The 24,855-nt window shown below is 49.4% G+C and overlaps 1 protein-coding gene across 1 annotated transcript in view; it reads left to right on the top strand.

Annotated features, from left to right (window-relative positions):
* The window catches only part of drosha (drosha ribonuclease III), a 54,091-nt gene that overhangs the window by 1,833 nt on the left and 27,403 nt on the right, over window positions 1-24,855 (top strand). The window contains exons 3-22 of the mRNA XM_018741015.2: window positions 143-214; window positions 658-898; window positions 1,094-1,235; window positions 1,417-1,574; window positions 2,000-2,080; window positions 3,215-3,301; window positions 3,404-3,490; window positions 8,823-8,894; window positions 10,264-10,345; window positions 10,550-10,624; window positions 11,120-11,289; window positions 11,469-11,593; window positions 12,957-13,056; window positions 14,512-14,619; window positions 15,537-15,644; window positions 18,067-18,205; window positions 18,761-18,821; window positions 19,073-19,132; window positions 20,128-20,227; window positions 21,185-21,287. Coding sequence (XP_018596531.2) covers window positions 143-214; window positions 658-898; window positions 1,094-1,235; window positions 1,417-1,574; window positions 2,000-2,080; window positions 3,215-3,301; window positions 3,404-3,490; window positions 8,823-8,894; window positions 10,264-10,345; window positions 10,550-10,624; window positions 11,120-11,289; window positions 11,469-11,593; window positions 12,957-13,056; window positions 14,512-14,619; window positions 15,537-15,644; window positions 18,067-18,205; window positions 18,761-18,821; window positions 19,073-19,132; window positions 20,128-20,227; window positions 21,185-21,287 — 2,171 coding nt within the window. The remainder of the gene's footprint in view (window positions 1-142; window positions 215-657; window positions 899-1,093; window positions 1,236-1,416; window positions 1,575-1,999; window positions 2,081-3,214; window positions 3,302-3,403; window positions 3,491-8,822; window positions 8,895-10,263; window positions 10,346-10,549; window positions 10,625-11,119; window positions 11,290-11,468; window positions 11,594-12,956; window positions 13,057-14,511; window positions 14,620-15,536; window positions 15,645-18,066; window positions 18,206-18,760; window positions 18,822-19,072; window positions 19,133-20,127; window positions 20,228-21,184; window positions 21,288-24,855) is intronic.

The raw sequence follows: 24,855 nt of genomic DNA, 5'->3' as shown, positions 1-24,855 counted from the left end.
TGTTTTTTTTCCTAAAGTAATTTATATTTTAATTATTAACTTTTTTCAGCCAATTTTGAGGTTTGCATTTTCGCGTTGGAGTGGCCATTGTTACAAAGCACCAGTATTGAATCAGACTGACGGTGTTACATGTCACACCCAGGGAGAGGCATCGGCACAGGGAGAGTCGCAGGTCTCCATCTCTTGACAGACAGTACAGGAAGAGACCCAGGAGGTGAGACTTAGTTTTCAGAATTTTTTTTCCTCAACATCATGGTTTTAATTTCTTATTTTTCTTCTTCTAACAGCCATGTGTAGCATCCTTCAGCTAACTTTCAGTGTTGTATTTTGCACAGCAGCGTTCAGGCTGACCCAGGTCAAAGTAGAGCTGAGTTGTTCTGACTCTTTAATGTGTTGCCGTGGAGGCACACAGCTTTTTTTTTTTTTTTTTTTACAAACGCTGATGTGAATGATTTTTCATCTTGTGTGTTCGCAGTAAGTGTCTAATTCGAAATAAAACTCAGCTGGAAAGAGGAGCCTCCTAAATTGTCCTCCTAAAATATGAAACATGGGCTCTGGGCTGTTCATGATGAAGGGTGTTTCTCTGAACTCTGTCATATAGTGTTATAAGTTCTATCACCCTCACACTTCATTGTGATTGGTTCCGTTCTCCTGCAGCCGATCGACCAGCCGGGACAGGAAGCGGCTCCGGTGGGAGGAGGAGCGGGAGAGGCGGCCGGATGCGGGAGCAGGAGTCGGCCGGGAGCGGAGCCACACCTCAGCAAAGAGTCGCGAAGTGGAGGACGGGGCCCCCGACAAACCTGAGGAGGAGCGGGAGGACGAGGAGCTGCTGAAGCCGGCCTGGATCCGCTGCACCCATGCGGAAAACTACTACTCCAACGACCCCATGGACCAAGTGGTAGGAGGCTTTCTGTATAACTCAGGCCATCCCCTTCGAGAAGCCGTGCTTCTCAAACGTTGTACTTCTGAACCTGTATTCTTGCTCCTGGTTTCCCTTCCTCCTTCAGCAATAATTGATCATTACTGCATTTGCAGTGCTACAAACTAGGACAGAGAGCATGAGGGGTGCTTCTTTTGGTCTCTCTTCAACCAGGGTGACTCCACTGTGGTAGGTACCAGCAAGCTGAGGGACCTGTACGAGCGCTACGAAGAGGAACTGGTCCGCAGGCAAGAGCGTGCCAAGGCTGCCAAGCCCCAGTGGGAACCACCGCGGACCAAACTCGATGAAGACCCTGGTAAGATTGTTGGTTCAGATTCTCAGAGGAAAGGGTTCAACTGACATTGCTCTGTACAAGTCAATAATTAATACAATTGCGAAGTAAAACCGTGAGTACGGTGCAGGTGTGGAAGTGCCGATGCCATCCTTCATCGTCGCACTATCACTGCAGCCTTTCACTGTGCCCCCCCCATTCCCAGATGAAAGCTCCAGTGAGTCTGACTGTGAGTCCGACGAGGCCAGCAGCTGCTCCAGCAGTTCTGACTCAGAGACCTTTGACGTCATTGCTGAGATCAAACGGAAGAAGGCCCACCCAGATCGCCTACATGAGGAGCTGTGGTACAACGACCCCGGGCAGGTTGGTTCTGCACTAATGCCATTTTTGTCCAGCGAGTGTCTTCCGTTTCTTGTTTTCGGCTCTCCAGCGGTGCATTGGTGCAATAGATCACTGCACCCCGCGGCAGGGCCCCGGGTCGGAGTCCCCGCTGTTCCACATTGACTTTGTATAGCACGGAGGCTCAGGGATTACCTACCATTCAGCCTTTGGAGTGGGGCGTATTGCTGGGCTTTTCCCTGCCGAGCGGAAAAAGCAGGTGGCTCCCAGCACTGACAGCGGAGGAGGTGTGAGTCTAATGGCCATGACTGAATTGGCAGAAAATTATGAGAGAAGTTGCATTTAGAATGGCTTAACAAGTGTTATGTTGACATTGGGCTCTTGGTTTGTGACCTTTGGCTCCTGGACAGTGGTGCATTTGTGTTTTTACCATTTCCCGATTCCTGTAGATGAACGATGGACCCCTGTGCAAGTGCAGTGCGAAGGCCAGGCGCACTGGGATTCGACACAGCATTTACCCTGGAGAGGAGGTGCTCTGCATTCTCATTCCATACACTTTATTTATTTATTTGATGTTTTCACACTTTTGTAGCCCATATTAACAATGCGTTTTTGGGAACATATTCTGGCTCCTTGTGTTACAAACATTTGAGTCACAAAATTTAAAAGATATTTTTCCCAATTCTTAGCTTTTTTTCTAAAATTGTCTGTTTATACACCAGATTGACCTGCGCCACATATAGCTAGAATTTGACAGTAAAATTCACTCAAACTGTGTAGAAACAGAGCTGGAGTTTGGGACCATGTTCGCTGAGCTCACTGTTACAGTGTTTACCGCTCAGCTTCGGTGTTCCTGAGTTCTTGACATCAGTAACATGACAAATGCTGCATGTTTTTGTGGGATGAATTTATCAGTATTTATGGGGTTTGTGGAGAGAGAGTTTTTTGTTCTAATTTTAAATGAGTTGTAGTGTAAATGTCGCTCAAAGTTAATTGTAACGTTAGAATGAAAAGTCTTACAAAGTATATTTATTGTTGCAGTATTCAGGATTTTACATAACTTTACCCAGCTACTTGGAATGTCTCTATTATTTATCTTTTATTGTGAATGTAATGCTGCAGTGGACATGTACCATGTCCAGGATGTACCCTGCTCCGTGCCAGTCCCTCTGGAACAGACCGCGCCATCCCTGAACGGGGGCTATTGATAATGGACTGAAGGATGGAGATGTTAGAGTGTTTTTTTTTTTTTTTTTTAATTATAGATTACAGTTTTTATGAAACGTAACACACGAATAAATGGAGTCGTGCGTATTGTGTAACTTTTATTAGTTGCGGCTTAGTGGCAAAAGTGACTTTGGAATTATGAACCAGTCAGGTCCCAGCTGTGTGTGTAGGCTGAGGAGCCAGTGTATTCTGTTTCCTGCACCAGATCCCCAAGCTTCTAGGATTTATCTTTCTGTTTATACAAAGTTGTGCTTTGTTTGGTTTTCGGAAATATCAATAATCTTAGTGTACATCTGCTCTGAATACTAATATTGAGTAAGGTTAGGAGGTTGCTGTGCCATGGGCCAGAAATCAGTCCTTAACCATCTAGAAATCATTGCTATGGGAACGCAGTTTGGAAAAGTGATTGATTGTTGTCTGTCTATGTATTGATGCAGCCCATCAAGAAGTGTCGTCCAATGAGTAACAACGCCGGGAAGCTCTTTCACTACAGAATCACGGTCTCTCCACCTACCAATTTCCTAGTATGTCTCGCAGTTTCATACAGCGCATTCTGGTGCGGCACACAGCCATCCGTCGATATGTTGTGACTCGGAGCTGATTTTTTGTGGTGTTTTGTTTTGTAGACGGACAGGCCGACAGTGATCGAGTACGACGACCACGAATACCTCTTCGAGGGCTTCTCCCTCTTTTCTCACACACCTCTCAATAATGTACGTGTCTAATGTCAGTCACTGGTGTGTGTGTGTGTGTGTGTGTGTGTGTACGTAGAACCTACGTCACCTGTGTATATTTTGTAGACACATGGTCAGTACCAGTGAAAAGTGTGACAACACCAGGGCAACTCATGTGGGAAGTGCTGAACAGAAAAGTCAAACCGAAGCATCACACAGTTGTCCTACATCTCTGGGAGCTGCTGCAGAACACTTGAGATGTTAGTTCATTTCTTGCAGAAACTTTTTAAACCAGATATCTTTGGGGGGGTAGTTTCCAGCAAGTGGTCTTACACTTTTACATTTATTTGACACTTTTCTCCAAAGCAACTTAGAGGGTTAAGCTACTTACAATTACTTACCCATTTATACAGCTGGTTAATTTTACTGTAGCAATTTAGGGTAAGGGCCTTCTTCAAGCTGGGATTTGAACTTGCAGTCTTTGGGTCTAAAGGCAGCAGCTCTAACCACTACACTAGCAACATGTACTGTACGTGTACCCTGATTTATATGTTCCTGTATGAATGAGTGTATGTCTATTTAATGTCCTTCTATCCGTGTGTCTGTATGTATGGATAAGTACAGATGCTCCTCAGCTAAAGATGGGGTTACATTCCGATAAACCCAACACCATCCATCTATCCATCTTCCTCCGCTTATCCGGGACCGGGTCGCGGGGGCAGTAGTCTAAGCAGAGCCCCCCAGACTTCCTTCTCCCCGCAAACCTCCTCCAGCTCCTCTGGGGGAACCCCAAGGCGTTCCCAGGCCAGCTGGGAGACATAGTCTCTCCAACGTGTCCTGGGTCTGCCCCGAGGCCTCCTCCCAGTGGGACATGCCCGGAACACCTCCCCAGGGAGGCGTCCAGGAGGCATCCGGAACCGATGCCCGAGCCACCGCAACTGGCTCCTCTCGATGCGGAGGAGCAGCGGCTCTACTCCGAGCTCCTCCCGGGTGACTGAGCTCCTCACCCTATCCCTAAGGGTGCGCCCAGCCACTCTGTGGAGGAAACTCATTTCTGCCGCTTGTATCCGCGATCTCATTCTTTCGGTCATGATCCAGAGTTCATGATCATAGGTGAGGGTAGGAACGTAGATCGACCGGTAAATTGAGAGCTTCGCCTTACGATTCAGCTCCTTCTTCACCACAATAGACCGGTACAATGACCGCATTACTGCGGACGCCGCACCGATCCGTCCGTCAACCTGCCGCTCCATTTTTCCCTCACTCGTGAACAAGACCCCGAGATACTTAAACTCCTCCACTTGAGGGAGGAGCTTCCCCCTAACCCGGAGGGGGCAATCCACCTTTTTCCGACTGAAGACCATGGTCTCGGATTTGGAGGTGCTGATTCTCATCCCCGCCACTTCGCACTCGGCTGCAAACCTCTCCAGTGCACGCTGTAAGTCTTGATTCGATGAAGCCAACAGGACCACATCGTCCGCAAAAAGCAGAGACGAGATCCTGCGGCCACTAAAACAGACACCCTCCGTTCCCTGGCTGCGCCTAGAAATTCTGTCCATAAAGATAATGAGCAGAATCGGTGACAAAGGGCAGCCCTGGCGGAGTCCAACATGCACCGGGAACAGGTCTGACTTACTGCCGGCAACGCGAACCAAGCTCCTGCTCCGGTCATACAGGGAACGAACAGTCCGTAGCAACGAGCCCCGAACCCCATAATCCCGAAGTACCCCCCCACAGGATGCCACGAGGGACACGGTCGAATGCCTTCTCCAGGTCCACAAAACACATATGGACTGGTTGGGCAAACTCCCATGAACCCTCCAATACCCTAGTGAGGGTATAGAGCTGGTCCAGTGTTCCACGGCCAGGGCGAAAACCTCATTGCTCCTCCTGGATCCGAGGTTCGACTATCGGTTGGATTCTCCTCTCCAGTACCCTGGCATAGACTTTCCCAGGGAGGCTAAGGAGTTGGATCCCCCTATAGTTGGCACAAAATCTCCGGTCCCCCTTCTTAAAAGGAGGGACCACCACCCCGGTCTGCCAGTCCAGAGGCACCATCCCCGAACTCCATGCGATGCTGCAGGGGCGTGTCAGCCAAGACAGCCCCACAACATCCAGAGACTTGAGAAACTCGGGGCGGATCTCATCCACCCCCGGAGCCTTGCCACCGAGGAGTTTTTTTGACTACCTCAGCAACTTCAGCCAGGGTAATGGACGAGTCCCCCTCCGAGTCCCCGGCCTCAGCTTCCTCTACGGAAGGCGTGTCGGAGGGATTGAGGAGATCCTCAAAGTACTCCTTCCATCGCCCAAGGACATCCTCAGTTGAGGTCAGCAGCACACCACTTCCACTGTAAACAGTGTTGGCGGAACACTGCTTCCCCCCTCTGAGTCGCCGGACGGTTTGCCAGAATCTCTTTGAGGCCGACCGAAAGTCTTCCTCCATGGCCTCACCGAACTCCTCCCAGGCCCGAGTTTTTGCCGCGGCGACTGCCAGAGCCGCACTCTGTCTGGCCTGCCGGTACCCATCAGTTGCTTCAGGAGTCCCATGAGCCAGCCAGGCCCGATAGAACTCCTCCTTCAGCTTGACGGCATCCCTTACCCCCGGTGTCCACCACCGTGTTTGGGGATTGCCGCCGCGACAGGCGCCGGAGACTTTACGGCCGCAGCTCTGAACCGCCGCCCCGACAATGGAGGTGTGGAACATAGTCCATTCGGACTCAATGTCCCCAGTCTCCCTCGGGACCTGGTTGAAGCTCTGTTGGAGGTGGGAGTTGAAGACCTCTCTGACAGGGGCCTCCGCCAAACGTTCCCAACAGACCCTCACTATGTGTTTGGGCATGCCAGGTCTATCAAGCTTTTTCCCCAGCCATCGAATCCAACTCACCACCAGGTGGTGATCAGTTGACAGCTCAGCCCCTCTCTTCACCCGAGTGTCCAAGACATATGGCCGAAGATCAGAAGAAACGACTACAAAGTCGATCATCGACCTCCTACCTAGGGTGTCCTGGTGCCAAGTGCACTGATGGACACCCTTATGCATGAACAAGGTGTTTGTTATGGACAAACCGTGACTAGCACAGAAATCCAGTAACAACTCACCACTCGGGTTCAGATCAGGGAGGCCGTTCCTCCCAATCACACCCCTTCAGGTGTCACTGTCGCTGCCCACGTGGGTGTTAAAGTCCCCCAGTAGAACGACAGAGTCCCCAGTGGGAGCGCTTTCCAGCACGCCCCCCAGGGACTCTAAAAAGGCCCGGTACTCTACACTGCCGCTAGGCGCGTAAGCACAAACGACAGTGAGATACCGTTCACCGGGGTAGACTCCAACACACGGCGGCTGAACTGGGGGGCTATTAATAAGCCCACACCCACCCGCCGTCTCTCACTCTGGGCAACGCCAGAATAGTGGAGAGTCCACCCTTGGTCGAGAAGAGTGGTTCCAGAACCCAAGCTGTGAGTGGAAGTGAGCCCGACTATATCTAGACGGTATCTCTCAACCTCCTGCACTAGTTCAGGCTCCTTTCCCGCCAGTGAGGTGACATTCCAAGTCCCAAAAGCCAGAGTTGGCGTCCGAGGTTTGGGTCGACCGGGCACTCGGCCCCGACCGCTGCCCAAATCACAACGCACCGGCCCCTTATGTCCTCTCCGGCAGGTGGTGAGCCCACCGAAGAGCGGCTCCATGTCTTGGCTTCGGGCTAAGCCCGGCCAGGCCCCGTGGGCATAGATCTGGCCACCAGGCGCTCACATGCGAGCCCCCGCCCCAGGCCTGGCTCCAGGGTGGGGCCCCGGTGACCCCATACCGGGGGGGGTGAATGAGATCCTTGATTTAATAGTCATAAGGGGATTTTGAACCGCGCTTTGTTCTCGTCTGTCACCCAGGACCTGTTTGCCTTGGGAGACCCTACCAGTGCATATAGCCCCAGGCAACATAGCTCCTGAGATCATTCAGGCACTCAAACCCCTCCACTTCGGTAAGGTGGCGGTTCGCGGAGGGGTAAACCCAACACAAGTGGAAAAATCATAAGTTGAAAAAAATACAGTACTGCACCTACCGAACATCCTCGCTTACCTTAACCGTACTCAGAACACTTATCATACCCTACAGCTGGCAGATTTAAGCAGGAGACACACATGGGCGTTTATAAATGATGGGATGTGAAAACACAAAAAAAAAAAAAAAAAAAAAAACACTTTCAACACAGTATCAGTTGTTACACTTGCGGTTGTTTACACTCGTTGGTGTGATTGCTACAGAGACTGCTTGCGTGGTTGAGCGGGTGATGTGGCTCACTGCCACTGCCCAGCACTGGAGGAGAGTATTGTACCACATATTGCAAGCATGGGAACACATCGAAATTCAAAATTCGAAGTATGGATTCTATCGAATGCGTATTGCTATCGTGTCATCGTAATTTCGAAAAATCGTAAGTTGAACCATCGTAAGTAGAGGAGCATTTGTCTATATATATATATATTCCCAGTCAGTCCCTTCAAGCAATTTTCCGAAGACCACTCGGTAAGTACATCAGTATTTTACGGTAATTGCCGTCACGCTAGCTCCGGGATGTGCCTTTCTATCTAGTTGCCTCCTTTGTGAGTAGCCCAGGCAAACTTTGTCAGACTTTTTTTTTTTTTTTTTGGTCTGACCTTGCCTTTGTGGGCCGCTCGCCTCCTTTTGAAATCCTATCGGTTACTGTCAAATATTACAGAAGCATGAAGTTGAAAGCCTCTTTCCAGAGAATAGGCCTTGGGGCGTTCTGAGCTACAAGTGGAGGAGGCTGACAGGAAATCAATGCGAGTCAATGCCTGACCGATCCGCACTTGGAAGTTAACGGAGGATGGAGGATTTCAAATTGCACGTGTTTAGTCAATATTTTCACTCGGAAAGAATTCCGTCCGGATTAGTTTAGATTACGGGAGGATGATTCGGGCGCCCGCAGAGCCGCGCGCATAAATTACAGCGGGACGGCGGGGGGATTACGGGGACGGAAATGCCGGCGAACGTGCGGCCCGCATTAGCGCCGTTAGCCGGATGCCGGAGAGGAGGGTTAATCCCCGAAAACGGACTCGCGGGCAGCGAGACTACAAAGAGCATGTAACGGGAAGATTAAATAAGGAAGACGGCGGCTTATCCATTTAAAGAGATTGGAGTCACTTAATGTTGCAAAGCTCTTCGTGAAAGATGTTTTTCTTTTTTTCCCTCCCCCCCCATTTTCTTTCTCTTTTTCTCTCAGCCACCTCTTTCCTTTCTGCTTAAGGAGATTGGCTTTTAATGAGTTTGCCTGAAATGTTTTAACCTCTGCGCAGCAGGCCGGTTGCGATAATGAGTGGGCGTCTCCTGTTTTTGCGTTTATCTTTTTTATCGACACAGATTCCATTGTGCCGGGTGATCCGCTTCAACATAGATTACACCATCCACTTCATTGAAGAAATGACTCCAGAGGTCAGTGGCTTTCTGACTTGCACCCCCCCGCACCACCCCCAAAGTCTTTCTTCATCCCTTTATACGGCAATTACAGCCCACCACTGTAATGCCGTTCTTTTTGAGTTTAATCGTTGTGAGCTCGTCCACCACGTCACTTCTTTTGCTTATTGAGACGATTACATGAACAAGATGTTCTATAAGTAAATGACCACATAGCGCCCCTTCTTGCCCCCTCCTTCCTGTGCCTTGGCCTGTGGAACCTGGAGGGTAAACGCATGAGCCATAACATTGTGTGTCAAGTAACCTGTCTCCAAGTAAGACCTTTTGGCATTCAGGTCACTGTCACACATTTTTAAATAGTTTTATGTCATTTAGGGGTGGTTCCCCCGTGACCTCGTATGGGACAAGCGGTTCTGAAAATGTGTGTGTGTATGTCATTTAGTGCTTCTTTACAGTGGTGCACATTGACTATTAACTAGCAAGTGGTCCAAGGTGACTTAGTGTTAGATACACACACACACACACACACACACACACACACACACACACTTTCTGAACCGCTTGTCCCATACAGGGTCACGGGGAACCGGAGCCTAACCTGGCAACTCGGGGCGCATGGCTGGAGGGGGAGGGGACACACCCAGGACAGGACGCCACTCCGTCGCAAGGCACCCCAAGTGGGACTCGAACTCCAGACCCACCAGAGAGCAGGACCCGGTCCAACCCACTGCGCCACCGTGCCCCCCGTGTCAGATACACATTTACATTTATTCATTTATATGACACTTTTCTCCAAAGCTGACTTACATTGTTAAGCTACTTGCAATTATTTACCCATATATACAGTTGGGTAATTTTACTGCAGTAATTTTAGGTTAAGTACCTTGCTCAAGGGTACTATAGCTGGAGATGGGAATTAAATCTATGACCTTTGTGTCTAAAGGCAGCAGCTTTAACGCAGACACCCAGTTAGGCACTAGCTCACCACGTCTTTGGACAGCGGTAGGAAACCCACGTGTACATGGGGAGAACATACAAACTCCATGTAGACTGAATTGTGTTTGAGCCCATGTTCAAACCCACAGCCCCACAACTGTAAGGCATCAGCACTACCTGCTTGCACCTTCCGTTTTATGATTAAACTCTGGGCAGTTCTTTACGGTGGCCATGCTTCTTCCAATTACGTGGCCTGCTCCTAAACTTTAATGCGCAGTCTTCTGCGTGTTCCACGGGTGTTTTTGCCTCAATTTTACCTGAAGTAGCATGCTCAGGGGTACCTCAGAGTGACCCCAGCACAGAAACACTACTTTTCCGGTGACCAGTTATGATCGCTCGCCGCCGAGGTACCTGGAGCCCCTCACTCCTGTCCACCGTGTTTCCTTTTCAGAATTACTGCGTGAGAGGACTCGAGCTCTTCGCCTCCTACCTGTTCAGGGACATCTTGGAGCTGTATGACTGGAACCTCACTGGTAAAGCAGAAATAGTGCAGCAACTTTTAATCGCGCCTCTCAGATACATATGTGCGTCTGAGATCACGATGGTAGCTTTATAGTTAAGATTATTGTGATGCTCCAGCACATTCATCTGTGTGTACCTGTCTGCATTGTAATGCCCAACTGTCTTCGTGTCGCGGCAGTGCCGAGGGCTGCTTTTGTCAAATTCTGTCTTTTTAGGACCCGAGATGGACGGCGAGTCCCCTGGCTGCCAGAGGTTCCACTTCATGCCTCGTTTTGTCAGATTACTGCCTGGTGAGTCTCGTTCTAGGTTTGCTGAGCTCCTTGTCCCCCTCTTGTGGCCACGCTGATCACCATTAAATGGGAAAGTTATAACAAAGGAATAACGATAAAGCAAATGGGCACTTTCTCTCCCAGCAACTTGAGGTGTTAAGCAACTTACAATTTGTATTATTTTTTTATTAGCCTTAAATACAGATTGCAGGTGTTGTTTTTGTTTATTTCAGTGATGCTGTTGATAGTTATGAAACTGAGAGGTAATTTTAAATGTTTGCATTTGTGTGTCTAAGTCTGTGTCTGTATGGAAAGTGCTCCTGTAATGGTATTCGTGGGGAGGTTCGCACTTTGCCTTTTAAAATGTTACCTTAAAATTTTAGTTTAAAAAAGTGTCAAATGACTGCTTCCTTGTCTTTCCAAGTTCTACTGGGGTCAGGCCATGAATCATTTGTTATGTAAAAGTCAATGCAGAGTTCTTACAACGAAATGCATTCAACTGTGTGTTTTCTGCAGATGGTGGAAAGGAAGTCCTTTCCATGCACCAGGTCTTGCTGTACCTGTTGCGGAGCAACAAGCCACTGGTGCCTGCAGAGGAGATCGCTGACATGCTGCAGTGGGAAGAACTGGAGTGGCAGAAGTACGCCGAGGAGTGCAAGGGCATGATCGTCACCAATCCTGGCATGGTAGGCAGCTCCGTAGCTCCAGCTCCACTGGCATATCTACCCAGGTGGTTTTGTGTCATTGCAGACATCTACTTGTTATGCTATCTGTACTGTATGTGTTTAACATTTGTGAATTTGTTTATGATACTTTAAGCAGAAGGTGGTCAAATTTGGGAAAACAATCCATGTTTTGTTTGTAGAAACCAAGCTCGGTACGGATAGACCAGCTGGACCGGGAGCAGTTCAACCCCGACGTCATCACATTCCCTATCATAGTGCATTTCGGGATCCGGCCAGCCCAACTGAGCTACGCAGGAGACCCCCAGTAAGGACATTGACACAAGATCACGTCGGTACCTTTGGGTCTATCCTTCATGTCTTTAAGATCGCCAGGGCCAGAAAACCCCTTATACCGTCCAACATGTGTGTTGACATTTTCAGAGAAGATACTAAATTGACTTTTCATTGTGTGTGTGTGTGTGTGTGTGTGTGTGTGTGTGTGTGTGTGTGGCCTGTAACTGTCGATGGAGGAAACACAGGGAATGGCAGGATTATTGAGAACGTGGTATAAAGATAAGAGGCATTTTTATCGAAATGCTCAAAGGCTTGTTGACTACTGAGTAACGGATCCCCTTCTCACACCTCTCTGTTCTTTTTATTGACCCTATTTTTACAACCTTGTCCCTCCCGAGGTGTCGGGCCTTCAGAACGGCAAGTGGGAAATTTATGGCTGGTTTGGGACGCCGCTAACGACCAGTTGAGCTAAGTCAGCCAGACGCGAGAAACTTTAATTGAAGTAATTATGCAGGCGGAAAGGGCCAGGTCTTAATTGCATCGGTGCTGGTGGGGCTGGAGGGAGTGAGGTAGAGGAACGGATTCATGCGCATACATTAAACACCTCTCTGATAGAGCAGGGCAATCGCTTAGCCCGAGTGGGAGAAGAGTCGAATGAAAAGGGCCTTGCGTGGTTGGAAGTCCTTCCCTTTTAGCCAAACGGTGGGTGGAAGGGGGTGGGCATGCCAGACGGGAAATATGAAAACGAAGAACTTTTTTAAGAAGCCACCCTGGGACTGCATGCAAAGCCGTGGAAAGGTCAGCCAAATGGGCCTGGAACTCCTCCCAGGCTGCGGTGGTAAGACGTAGGGAGATGGCGCTAAGCCGATAAGCAGGATACTAAGCCCTCTCTCTATTTCCCTCTAATGATGTTCCGATATTAAGTCCTTAATTGCTCCTTCTCTTTGGTTTTACAAAGCCTCCAGTCATAATTGAAAACATGCTCTGAAATTTTAGAGGAAAATATGAATGTTTTATTTAATAAAAAAAAACACTTAAGTGCTGGAGAGGAGATGTTGCAGGAGTGTGAAGTTTTCTGCTGTTGGTTTTAAAATCTAATTTATGTTTCTCACCTTCTCCGCTGAAGTATCCAAACAGTTAAGTCATTCTAAATTAAATTTCTGAATGAGGAGATTGCTGAGACTTACCGCAGTGCCGTCTCTGGTGTGGCATGTTGTGTAGAGGCGCCAGAATTGACGAGGTCGTGGCTTGCAGTCTAGCCTTTTATTACCTTTTATACTTGTTTGGCCCCTCTTACTCTATTGAGTGAGAATGAGAAAAGCTGGGGACAGAGTAAATGTTTTCATTTGCACAGCCATCTCATTCAGACCATCCCGACTGGCTTCTCATCGCAGGTACCAGAAGTTGTGGAAAAGTTACGTGAAACTGCGCCACCTTCTGGCCAACAGTCCCAAGGTGAAGCAAGTGGACAAGCAGAAGCTCGCCCAGCGAGAGGTCGGTGATGCAGAAAATGTATCTTACTTGAAACGTTTCTTCTTAGTTTATGATGAGGCTCTGCAGAAGTGTTTGTGGAGCAGAGGTGTCGTAGTTTGAGGATAAGGTGGCACAGTGACCTTTCGAACAGGGGTGTGCCTCAGCAGGCTGTTGGCCGTGGTCTTTGCCATGTTGGTCTGTGAGGGTAAAGAAGAGGTGGATATTGCAATAAAGCGCTGCTCTCTGTCCACCCCTGCAGTTGCTCCATGTTTTTAAAATCCTCTGAGTATTTTACCCTGGTGCCCCAAGCCGTACTCAGTTGTGACTGCTGCTGGGTTCAGACGGACCGGTTCATCAGCACCAGCACCCTTGGAGTTGCTGTTGCTGACATTCTTGGGGGGGGGGGCACTATCCGTCAAAAAGAGATCTGTGCGGAGCATGGGGTCTGTGTGTGTGGGGGAGGCAGTACGCACCGAGTGTGTGGAATGCAGACATTGTGCTGCATGGGTTTGTTTGTGTGTGTTTTCTGAGAGGAAGAAGACGAGACTGACGGAGGCGATGCCCAAAGTGATGCCCTTCAAACGGGAAAAGGCTGAGTTGGTTTTTATTATTGATGCTCTTCGTTATTGTTCATTATTGATAGTGTATTTTTTACTTTGAGTTTGGGAACATGCCTGAGGCTGGTGGTTTAACCCCATTGAGCCTTTGATAGCGCCTGCGTGGGATAGAGGTCCGGGAGAGCCGGTGCCCAACCTCATGGGGCTGCGGCGGACGCCGGGGCGCGGGTACGAGCTCTGTGATATTGCGCACACCCCGTCATCTCCTCCTCGAAGGCCACACACAGCCCATTCTCTTTGAAGAGCAGTTCAAAGTAGAATGCCATTATTTATTCATGCCTTTGTTTTTTTATTTTTTTAATTTTTTCTCTACACCGTGCGTCTCAAGCTCTGTGTTGGAATTGCCATGTTTGATGTAAGCGTTGCAGGATCGATCCCCTTTCTGAAACGGGGGGGGCGAAGGGGCAAGCAACCGGCCTCTCTCCTTGTAAGTGCCCGGTATGAGCTCGAGGTCCACGCCGTTCCCCACCCCGGCCGTCCTTCGTCTGACTTTTCTTGTTCCCCCGTTTTGTTTGATGCCTGGATGAAATGGAGAGCTCAGCACCTTGTGTTCGAGGATCTCCAGTAACAAGGCCCGTTCTTGTTTCTGGTGCTCATAGCCAGAGGCTTCTCGCTTCTTTCACAGGCCGTTGTGCCACCCAGGGCATCCAGTGTGCTGTGTGTGGCATCATAGCTTCAGCTTCAGACAAGACCTGTTCTGCAATAGCTCAGCACTGCGTGTCAGTACCGGAGCTACTGTCATGAACTAGCGCTGATGGGAAATCCAGCTCGTGCCTCTGCCCTTACTTTCACCCCTTCCTCCCACCGCGATTGGTTGTGTGTGCGTTGCTGATGAGTGTGATGAATTTGGCGTTTACAGGAGGCCCTCCAGAAGATCCGGCAGAAGAACACCATGCGGCGAGAGGTAACCGTGGAGCTGAGCAGCCAGGGCTTCTGGAAGACGGGCATCCGCTCTGACGTCTGCCAGGTGCGGGCCGCGCGTGCGGAGGAAGCTCAATGCAGCAAAACAATTGTCTTCCTATCTTTGAAAGTAATGCAAAGGATTCTGAGATGCTGGTGCTCAAGGATGGCAGCCTCTATGTATATGTGAATCTTTTTTTTATTCTCTCCCAGCTTACTTTCCATTCTCTCTTCATGGTTTTAAGACACGCTTCTGTTGAATCCTAACATACGGTACTTAGCGAAGAGCAGAATAAAGTCCCGTTGAAGAAGACGCCCCGTTATTCCTTCATTAATGACATCAGGTGAACTGAGCCGACAGGAAAGCTCTTGTCGAGAAAACTGTTGAGTTTAGTTTACCAGTGAAGGTGCTTCCTGTTTTTGCCCCTTGCAAAATAACAGGAATAAATGGGCCTGAACGTCAGTTTCGTACCGTCGCCACCCTGTCTGCCAGCCTCGCTTCCCGAGTTGACCTGAGATGAAGACGTCCATCTAAATTTTGATTCCTCGCTGACCCTTAGCGGAACGGGTGTCCATAGCAGCGGGTGCGTTCGGAGAAAATGCCCAAGGTGATTTAAATAATTCGCAAGGTTGCCTGCCTTCCTCTTCGTCCACGTCGGCCGCGTCAACAGACAAGGGAGGCAAGAGAGAGCCGTGTGTCAGAAGGCCGGTTGTTCTGTTAACGCCCCCACCACTGCACACCTTTTTATAAATCAGTCTAGGTGGATGCGCGTCAGAACGAGATTTTTTTCGATCCTTCCTCTCTCTCTTTGTTACGATACACCGATTCGGTTTTCATTATTTCAGTCTGCCTTTCTGTCAGAACAGTGCTTAATAAATAATGATGTAGTGATTGATTTTTTTTCCTTCTTTTTTTCTCCCCTTTTTCTTCTTCTCTCTGCCTTTCTCTCCATCCCCCCCTTCCCTCTGTGTCGGCACTCTCAGCATGCCATGATGCTGCCGGTGCTAACGCATCACATCCGCTACCACCAGTGCCTCATGCATCTGGACAAGCTGATTGGCTACGTCTTCAAAGAGCGCTGCCTGCTGCAGGTAGGGAGGGTGGGCCAACGTAGCGGTTAGAACTGCTGCCTTGGACCCCAGGGTTGCCGGTTCGAATCTCACTTACTGCTGTAGTACCCTTGAGCAAGGTACTTACCTTAAAATTGCTCCAGTTGTATATATTGGTAAATAACTGTGCATAGCTTAGCATTGTCAGTTGCTTTGGAGAAATGCACCAGCAAAATGAATAAATGTGAATGTGGGAGGGGTGGAGCAGAACGGAGGGATAACAAATACCTCTTACTGGTGATTGCCTTCTCCTTGGCTGGTCTGGAACTTCAGCCCTCGAACTCGGATGAAAGCACGCATCACGTTGCTGCGACAGAGGAATCCAGCAGATCGCTGTGTGTCTAACAGTTGTCACAAGGTGGAAAAACAGGCTGCTGTGCCAAATTCTCACTTGCTGGGCTGTGATGTTGTTTGCAAGCTACTCACTTGTTATTTGGACCCCTGTCTGTGAGTGGCCCTTAACAGTCTCTTGCCCTTCTCATCTCTACCCTCTTGTTGGGCATCTGTCTCTGCATTGTTCTAAGACTGACCGTCCGTGCGCTCCGTAAATTTTAATTTGGATTTACTTTTATTTTGCAGTCTTTTCCTGAAGGTGACATTAAATGCAAAGCTATTTACAACAATTTACTCATTTATACAGCTGGAGTAATTTGGGGTTAGTGTCCTCCAGGTCCTTAGTTGAAGGCAGGGTCTATCACCACCTGCTGCCCCCTCTCTGCAAAGGAGAAACCGTTTTCTGCACATTTTATATCAGGTGAGGAATGCTGGGAAAGATGGACACCTCCCCTACAGAAGCACACAACTTCCCACCATAATCCCTTTCTCGCAGAAGGGAGCGCCGGTGTCCCCAAGGCTTTTTAATAATTCACCTGTACAATTCCGCCGTGCTCAATTTCATATTTTCATCAGTGCTGAAAGTCGGCCATGTCTGAATGGCACAGACATGTGGAGCGCAAGAATAGCTGGTCTGCTTTTTAATATCCAGCTCACTTACTCATGCTGTTTGTAAATATTTATTTCTTATATTAGAATCCTGCAGTGCTGCTCTGTGGATGGATGTGAGAGTGAGTTACTCAGTACCTGACGTATTGTTTTATTTATTCATTTTTTCATGCTGATGATTTTTTTTCCATTCATTTATGGTCCTTAAGTTTTTTTTTTTTTTTTTTTTTGTGATTTTGGCTATTATTTATATGCAGAGCTGATTGAAAGTACTTAAACCCCTAGTGTCCCTTTCAATAACTTGCCCTGAACAGAGTCACTGTGATCCCGGAAGCATTGGCTGCGGGGGGTACACCCTGCTGGATAGTGACACACACTCACGCACTAAGGGAAATTTAAGGAACAACAGTTCATCTGAACTGCATGTTTTTAGACTGTGGGAGGAAACCAGAGCACCTAGAGGAAAAACACACACCACACACACACACACACACACAGGGAGAGCATGCAAACTCCACGCAGACTGAGCAGGGATCGAACCCAGGTTCTGTGACACCACTCAGCGCTACTCGCTGTGCCAACGTGTAAATGCAAATGCAAGGGAGAAATTTCTGAGAAGCAAAGGGAAAAAATAAGGAGCAGATATTGCTTTGTGGCCCAGCAGGCATGAAAGTGGAGATGCAGAAGCAGTTTGAAAAACTGGAAGCAGTTTAAAAATCCGGGAGTTTGCAGGACCAGATAGCTTTGAGACATGCATATGGTCTCCATGGATCTTCAAGTCTTTGTCTTCTATTAATTTCCAGGTGCAGAAATGTTTACTGTATGTTATTTTTAGGCGAATTAAAGTGCTTCCATTTGCCTGAAAAACGCGAGCGTCGTTCTTTTTAGGTTTCTGTCAGCCAACTCTTACTTAAATAAACAAATATATTTACTTCTGTTATTCTGTGCCTGTGGATTGCCATTTAATATTAATATTTTATTAAATGCTGTTACAATGCATATAATTTCTACTTTGCTTTTTCTGTGCAGATAGTGTTGTGTTTTCTTTGTAGGTATGAGAAGTTTTTAAAATTTAGCGTAAAAATTGTACCTGAACCCCGGTGCGTCGGTGCCAGTGTGGTGAAGCACTCAACCTCCATTGCAGTAAAATACGTACATTAGTTGTGTAACTGGATGAAGTTGTGTTAACTTTGCAAATGGTACAAATAAAAAGTTCTGTTGAACACACCGAAAAGGCTTTAGCATTTAAGGATATTTTCTCAGTGTTTATACAAATTTTGTTCAGAAAGACCTTTGGTGGTTTTTAGAAATTTAAAAAGTGCAGAAGGATTTATCTCAGGAGAAGCATTTTATTTCTAGTGAGATTAAAATGTGAATATCAGACCCGGTCGAGTTATAGTTGAGCGCTCATGTGTTCCCGTGTCTTTGATGTGTGCGAACCCTGGCGTTTCTGTTTCCGCAGCTGGCCATGACCCACCCGAGTCATCACCTGAACTTCGGCATGAACCCGGATCACGCCCGAAACTCGTTGTCCAACTGCGGCATCCGGCAGCCCAAGTACGGGGACAGGAAGGTGCACCACATGTACATGAGGAAGAAGGGTGAGTACTTGACCGCGCCCCTTGCGTCTTTAACCGCCAGCCCTTCTGTGGGTTTCGCGAGCACAAGAGCCCGAATTTCCGTGGTCTGCTCTCGAGATCCAATGGAAACATCGGCATTCAGAGAACGATTCGCTTCTGTCTTTGCTCGCTCTGAGGTCACACCTCAGCACCTCTTCGTCGGCAGGCTGCAGATGTGACGTCCAGTTTGGTCCTAGTCTTCCAGCTTCTGCCCACTCCCCACCCCACCCCAGGGAGTTTGGCCTGGGAGGCCGTAGGAATAACAAGCAGCGATATTCAAAACAAAGGCATGGGAGGCGTCATCTGGGTGGATAAACGGCTGGACTTTAAAAAACTCAACTTTTTTTGGTTGTATCAATGAGTTTACCATTTTAACGGGGAGTTCGGAGGAGTTTTCACTTATTCTTACTTGCTTTTAATAGTGTTTTCCCAACATGCAATTGACCCAGATCTGGTCTGCTGGTTTACTCATGTAGGTTTGAATAAGCAGTGGTGCTTCTCCTGTTTAATGAGCTTTTGCGTGTTTGTACTGTGCAGGTATCAACACATTGATCAACATCATGTCTCGCCTCGGCCAGGATGACCCCTCTCCTTCCAGGTGTGTGAAGCAGCGTGGTGCTGGGGGGAGGGGGGAGGGGTTGTGGAAGGAACCATAAATCTGGTCTGAAGTGCAGCACATCCCAACTTTCCAGGAGAAATATCAAATTCAAATGAGGTTTTTTTTTTTTTTTTTTTTTTTTTTGTGGGCGCTCTGTTTGTCAGCATGGAAAGGATGTGAAGACTTTAGTTGGAGTAAATTGAGGATCGGGGGTGGAGTGCTCATTAAATCTGTGCTCTCTGGCCTTGCAGGATCAATCACAATGAGCGGCTCGAGTTTCTCGGCGATGCTGTCGTAGAGTTCCTCACCAGGTGAGATCACGGCCTTTCTGACAGACCCACCTATTACTTGAGAACAACCGCCACCCCCCCATCCCCCACACTGAGGTTTGAAGGTAATTTAAGCCAGAGCGCCCCCCCCCCACCCGTACCCCCGTCTAAAGCCGAAATGCTTGTGACAGCCTGTAATTAGCCACGTGACTAGCGGTCGGGTTATTGACCCGCAGGTTACGCAGCAGCTCGGACCCGGATTCCTGGCAGTTCGTTTGCCGTGGCGCTAATTACACGCTGCCGTTATTACTTTGAGTGGGCGGTGAAACGGCGTCTGTCTAACAGGGAATCGAGAGAGGCAGAAGTCTGCTAACCGACTCGTTTCAGCGGTAACAGGGTGTCCGTTTCCGAAACGTTTTGTAAACTCTGCCTGGCGGTTCCATGACAAGGTAAAAGACAGAAAAGCAGAATTAATGCATCCCGTATTGTTCAGCCCGTGAACCACGCCATCGCCCCTTGCAGGAGACAGTGTGTATTTGGGGTAGCTGGGGTGCTCTTCAAATTTCACCTGCCCTTTCCCACTCGTGTGTCGTGTCCTCCGCTGTCAGACCCTGCCCTTGGTCTCCGTAGCACTCAGCCCTGATAGACTGGAGGCATTAGCCCAGACAGAACGGGGTTCTTTCGCTGTTTTGAGGGGAGCGCTCATCCTGTGTGTGACAGAACAAGGGGGTGGTGGGCGGGGTGGGGCAGGGGTTTGTTAGCCCGGCATGTGCAAAGGAGCGCAGGTAGTGGCCGCGCTCTGCGTGTTCTTCTGTGAGATGTTCATCATGCCGACCTTCTCATTTAGCACCAGCAGTAAAAGACATATTAAAAAGACACGCTTTTGTATCACTGCATCAAAAAGACTGTTGCTGGTATTTTCTTTCCAAAACGAGTTGTTCACCGGGGCTCTGATAACGAATCGCCGAGCCGTTGCATGCAGGGTGAGTTGCAGCAATGCTTGTCTTGTCCTACAGAGTGTGTGTTTCTTCCCGCAGTGTCCACCTCTACTACCTGTTCCCGAACTTGGAGGAGGGGGGGCTCGCCACCTACAGGACGGCCATCGTGCAGAACCAGCACCTCGCCATGCTGGCCAAGGTCAGTAACGTGCTCCTTGCAGCAGATATTAGGTTCGTGTCCCATTTTCTAAAAACCAGTCTCCTCATTGAGACAGAGCGCGCCAACGCTTCCTTTTTCCTCATCGTATCCCACATAGCCGTGCCAAGGAACAACATGCCACAGGTAGCCAAGTGGCGAAGGTCGTGGGTTTGAGTCCCGCGACGACCCAAGCATTTGTTCGCATCCTGGCGCTTGGCGCAATGTGCAGCGCTGGCTCCTGTGTAGCCACAGCTGCAGCTATTGTTTCTTGATGTGGAGAAAGCAATTAAAACCTTAATCTTTCATGTTTCTCCCTGCTGAACGCCAGAGACGATGCCTCTGTATCAGCTCGGCCTCATTCCGACGCGTTTTAATTTGTTTGATACCGAAAACGAATCAGATACAATAAGCTCAGTTGCCAAGTTGTTCACCAGCCTCCTCTTAAGCCCCGTACACAGGAACACTTGTAATTATCTCTTGAAAAATATCTCGTGAAAGCACGCACGTAATCCTCCCTCTCGTTGCTGTGGCTCAAAGTCAATTCAGTTTGCTGGAAGTTTTTTCTTTTTTCCCCCCTTTTTTTTTTTTATTATGTCTTCTTTTAACAATTGTGGGAAGTTTTATAGAGAACACAGGAATTCTACTTCCTGCTGGTACTTTAACGCCATCATCTCTGCCGCTCTGTTACAGGCCGTCCGCACTTTTTTTGCCCCTCCTCCTTCTTGGTATCCTTGTTATCCGCCTTTGACGATCTTTCCTCCTCCGATCAGACAGCTCTTAATTTCTTCTCTCCCCCGACAGCGATGGTTCTCGTGATGACAGCTTATCTTGCCACAGCTCTGACACAAGTGGGAACATGTTGTGTTGCTGTGGAGAACTCCTCCTGTCCGGGGATGGGGGGGCCATCGGCACGCCAGGCCTCCGCTCACTCTGTGGTTCCTCCCGCTTGCCTTGCAGAAGCTGGAGCTGGACAGGTTCATGCTGTACGCCCACGGACCGGACCTGTGCCGGGAGTCGGACCTGCGCCACGCCATGGCCAACTGCTTCGAGGCTCTCATCGGTGAGCAGGCCGCAGGCAGCCACGCTGCATCGCCCGACCCTGTTGCTTGGCAGCCGCTGCTTACCCAGAATTCTGTGCGTTGCTTCTTATTTCGTGATTTGGCCGCTTACTGGATCGTTTGCTGCAGCAAAGGTACAGCAGAAGGTCCCAAGTCCAATGGTGCTGCTTAAACGTGTGTTTTTTTTTTTTTTGCTCAGTTGCCAATTGTCATATTTAGCGAAGATTAGTGGGCTCTGTTCTACCTGAAGTGCGTGCGTGCGTGCGTGCGTGCGTGCGTGCGTGCGTGCGTGCGTGCGTGCGTGTGTGTGGGGGGGGGGCTCGTTTCACGCTAGCGCACGTCTTCATCCATCCTACACTTGTTCCCGTCCTAAATAACGCCATCATGCTAGATTTAGCACTATTGTTACACTGTGTAGAGCAATTACTCACAGCCTACCTCTGGTTAGTCAGTGCTCACATTTCTCCTCCCCAACACACACACACACACACACACACACACACACACACACACACAGAACCACCTACTGGGATCTTGCGTAGCCTCTGTGGTCCTGTTGCTCAGCACAGCTCCTGGGAGGGGCATGAGTCCCCACTTTTATATCACTTTTACCGCCCCTTGCGTTTAATTGCCCTCTTGAGAGAACAGCCGCTGCTCCCAGTATGAGTTTTAAATAAATAAATAAATAAAATGAAATAAATGGAATAACCTGCAGAAGCAGCACCCTGTGGGACTGTGGTTGGCTTGCTCTGGCCCGGAGCTCTGGGCGCCCGCTACAGGTTTGTTATCGCCGCATACGCTGCGCTGCCGTCGGCTCGCCTCTACCCTCACCTCGCCGTCCTGCCCCAGCCGTCGCTTCCCTTCCGCAGCTTAAACCCTCCGTAATGGAAGCGGTCGGGTGTCAGCAGCGGTCTGCTGGCGAAAGATTCCGGAGCGATGGTGTCTGACGGACTGTGGGCAGGCGATACACAATCGCGTGCTTAAAAATGCACGTCTCAGACACTTTTGTTCTTCTCCGACTCTTTCCTTTGTTTTATTAGCGTCTCCATCAGAACCTCCGTCAGAACATACGGCTGCTGCCCCACCCTCTCCGCCGCTCCTCATCCCTCTGCGTCTTACCGCTCTCTATTTTGGGACGTGAGGTAATGCCTCCTTCGGGCTGACACGTGGCCTTGGGGGAGAAGATTCTCTCGGTGACAACAACTGACAGGTCGTCCATCCCGCGCAGGGGCTTCATCACCACCGCCGCCGCCATCGTTGTCGCAGGAGAACCGACTTTAAGTCGCTTCTAGTTTTGCCCGACCGCCAGGTTGTTACCGGCGCAAAATCGCACATGGCGCCGCGTCCCCGGATGAACGAGGTCGGTTGTCAAAAACGAACGCCGACCATGATCCGCAGTTTAGGCCCCCGTCTCCACAGTGACTCTCGTCACGCAGACGTCGTAGCCATGGAAATGGCGAAGATGCCGTCTTGCTGGAGACAGACTGGAGAGGCGTTGGTGCTCTGTAGACAGTAATGAGCGCTGCAGTGTGTTTGCGCTCCGCCATGGAAATCTGCACTCGTGTTTTGGAAAGACGGGCAGAGTCTCGTTGTTTATTTGGCCGTGCCTTCCAACCTGAAACTTGTTTTGACATTTGAACCACAAATGCTCCTCTGAAATGTGTTTCTCGGAAAGCATAATCCTCCAGTGCCGGGAGACTATTAGAAATAAATATGTTTATGAAAAATTTATGCCATCTGTATGTATTATAACTGGAGGGAGGGTCAGCGATCTTGTGGGAGGCATTGGACGGGTGCAAAGTAGCATCTGCTTCGCAGACAGAAGCCTTTAAAAAACACTAAATTCAGTTCAGAGGTTCTCGTGAAAAATTCCGACCGTCATTCGCTCCGCGGGAGCCGATCAATCTGGGCGGCGTCGCGTTGCGGTAGGGACTTCGACTTTTTTTTTCCCCTGCCGGCTGACAATTGACCCTCGTTTCCCGTCGAACCGTCGCCAAACCCGCTTGGGTGTCCTGTGCAGTAGAGCCTCGCGTGATAAACCTCTTCCTATTCGCTGTTGAAAGGAACCCAACGCTCCATCGCCGCTAATTTCCATGTGCAGTTTATCTGTGGATTACGGCCTGCAACGAGCGACTGGGTAACAGATGGTACCGCTTTGTGTGCTACTCTAAGCTTTTCCTATTAAAGAGGGCAGAAAAAGGATTATCTTTGATTCAATGAATATCAAATTGTACATTGTGCTGCGCCGTTTGCGTGTTAGCTGCCTGCCCCCCCCCCCCCCCCCCCCATTAATTGCTATAGAAGCATCCGCTGCGCTTTCTCTTCTCAGCCGCCTCCACCCCCAGTGCCTTGTTTTTGTGCCGTAAGGTGCTCGATGCCGAATTGAACCGCGTGCGCAGGCTCCCCTTGTGGGACGTTTCCTTTCTGTTTGTTTGCATTTCGGGTTCCGTTACGTGCTTGTTCTTGAGCACCGCTCAAACACTTTGGTGGACGCACCGCTTTGTTTGTTTGGGGTAGATGAGAGGCGAACACTGCGTGCTCCTCGTGAACCCCGTCTTCCCCGATGTTGTCCTACAAATGTAACTCGGGCTCTTTTGGGTGCTTTTCAGCTCATATCGGCAGGGTGAAAAGGAGCCTCCCTGAAGATGTATGCGGTTAACAAATATAGCAGATGAGAAGGGCGCAGGTGGGATGGATCACAAATCCACCCCGATGTCCCCGAAAAAGCAGTTAGCTACAAAGTTGAAGTATCGTTAAATGTGCAGCCCATTATTTGGAATTAAAGTACAAAATGAGTTCTGCAGAGTGATCGTATCGACTAGAAAAGCCCTCGTTTCTTGGAATTATTTCGGAATGTTATCGTTGCTTCCCTCTACTTTGGCGCTGTTTAACTCGAAGTGCGCAAGTCAGAGGTCAAAGTTCACCGGGCTGGAAAACCAGGAGCAGAGAGTTCTGCACTCGGCTCCAGTGGCTTTTCAGTTTGGGAAACTCCTGTTTACGGTCAGTAAGAAAGCATGTGAACGGCAGCTCTGAGAGGGGAACGGCGCCCAAAGGAGGAGGGTTCGACGAGAGTTCTTTTGCCGCTCGTCTTTCTCTCGGCTCCGGTCCAAGGGGAGAACGCCAGCAGGTGGAACAGAGGGCAGGTTAGCGCTGCTCTGGAAATGGGCGCATGGCAGCGCGGCACACGGTCTCTTAAGTGACGCTGCTGCGCCCCCGGCAAGGGAAGTGGACCGTCTGAGGACCGCAGGAGCAAGTGACAAAATGAAATATGATCAAGCGCCTGCTCTCTGTGCCATTTTTCACAGGCAGATCTCTTGCCGCTGTGAGCAGAAGCGGGTTCGAGGCCCCCAGCCCAGGCGCGGCATTTTAGTGGTGACGCGTTCGAAGATAGACAGCAGGCTGGCACCTTCAACGGAGCGATGTGCCGGTGATCCGACCGCTGCGGGGCGTTCTGCCTACCCCCGCCGCTCCCGTCAGGGGAAACGGAATCACTTAGTTTTCAGCGGCGCTCGCTTGACTGACACCAAAAGGTGTGTTTCTCAGATTAGAGAGTCCGCTGCTGGCGTCAAG

Source organism: Scleropages formosus, chromosome 19 (genome assembly GCF_900964775.1).
Source record: "Scleropages formosus chromosome 19, fSclFor1.1, whole genome shotgun sequence".
Classification (NCBI taxonomy): domain Eukaryota; kingdom Metazoa; phylum Chordata; class Actinopteri; order Osteoglossiformes; family Osteoglossidae; genus Scleropages; species Scleropages formosus.
The sequence above is the reverse complement of the archived record's forward strand: the minus strand, read 5'-3'. Positions and strand labels throughout refer to the sequence as shown.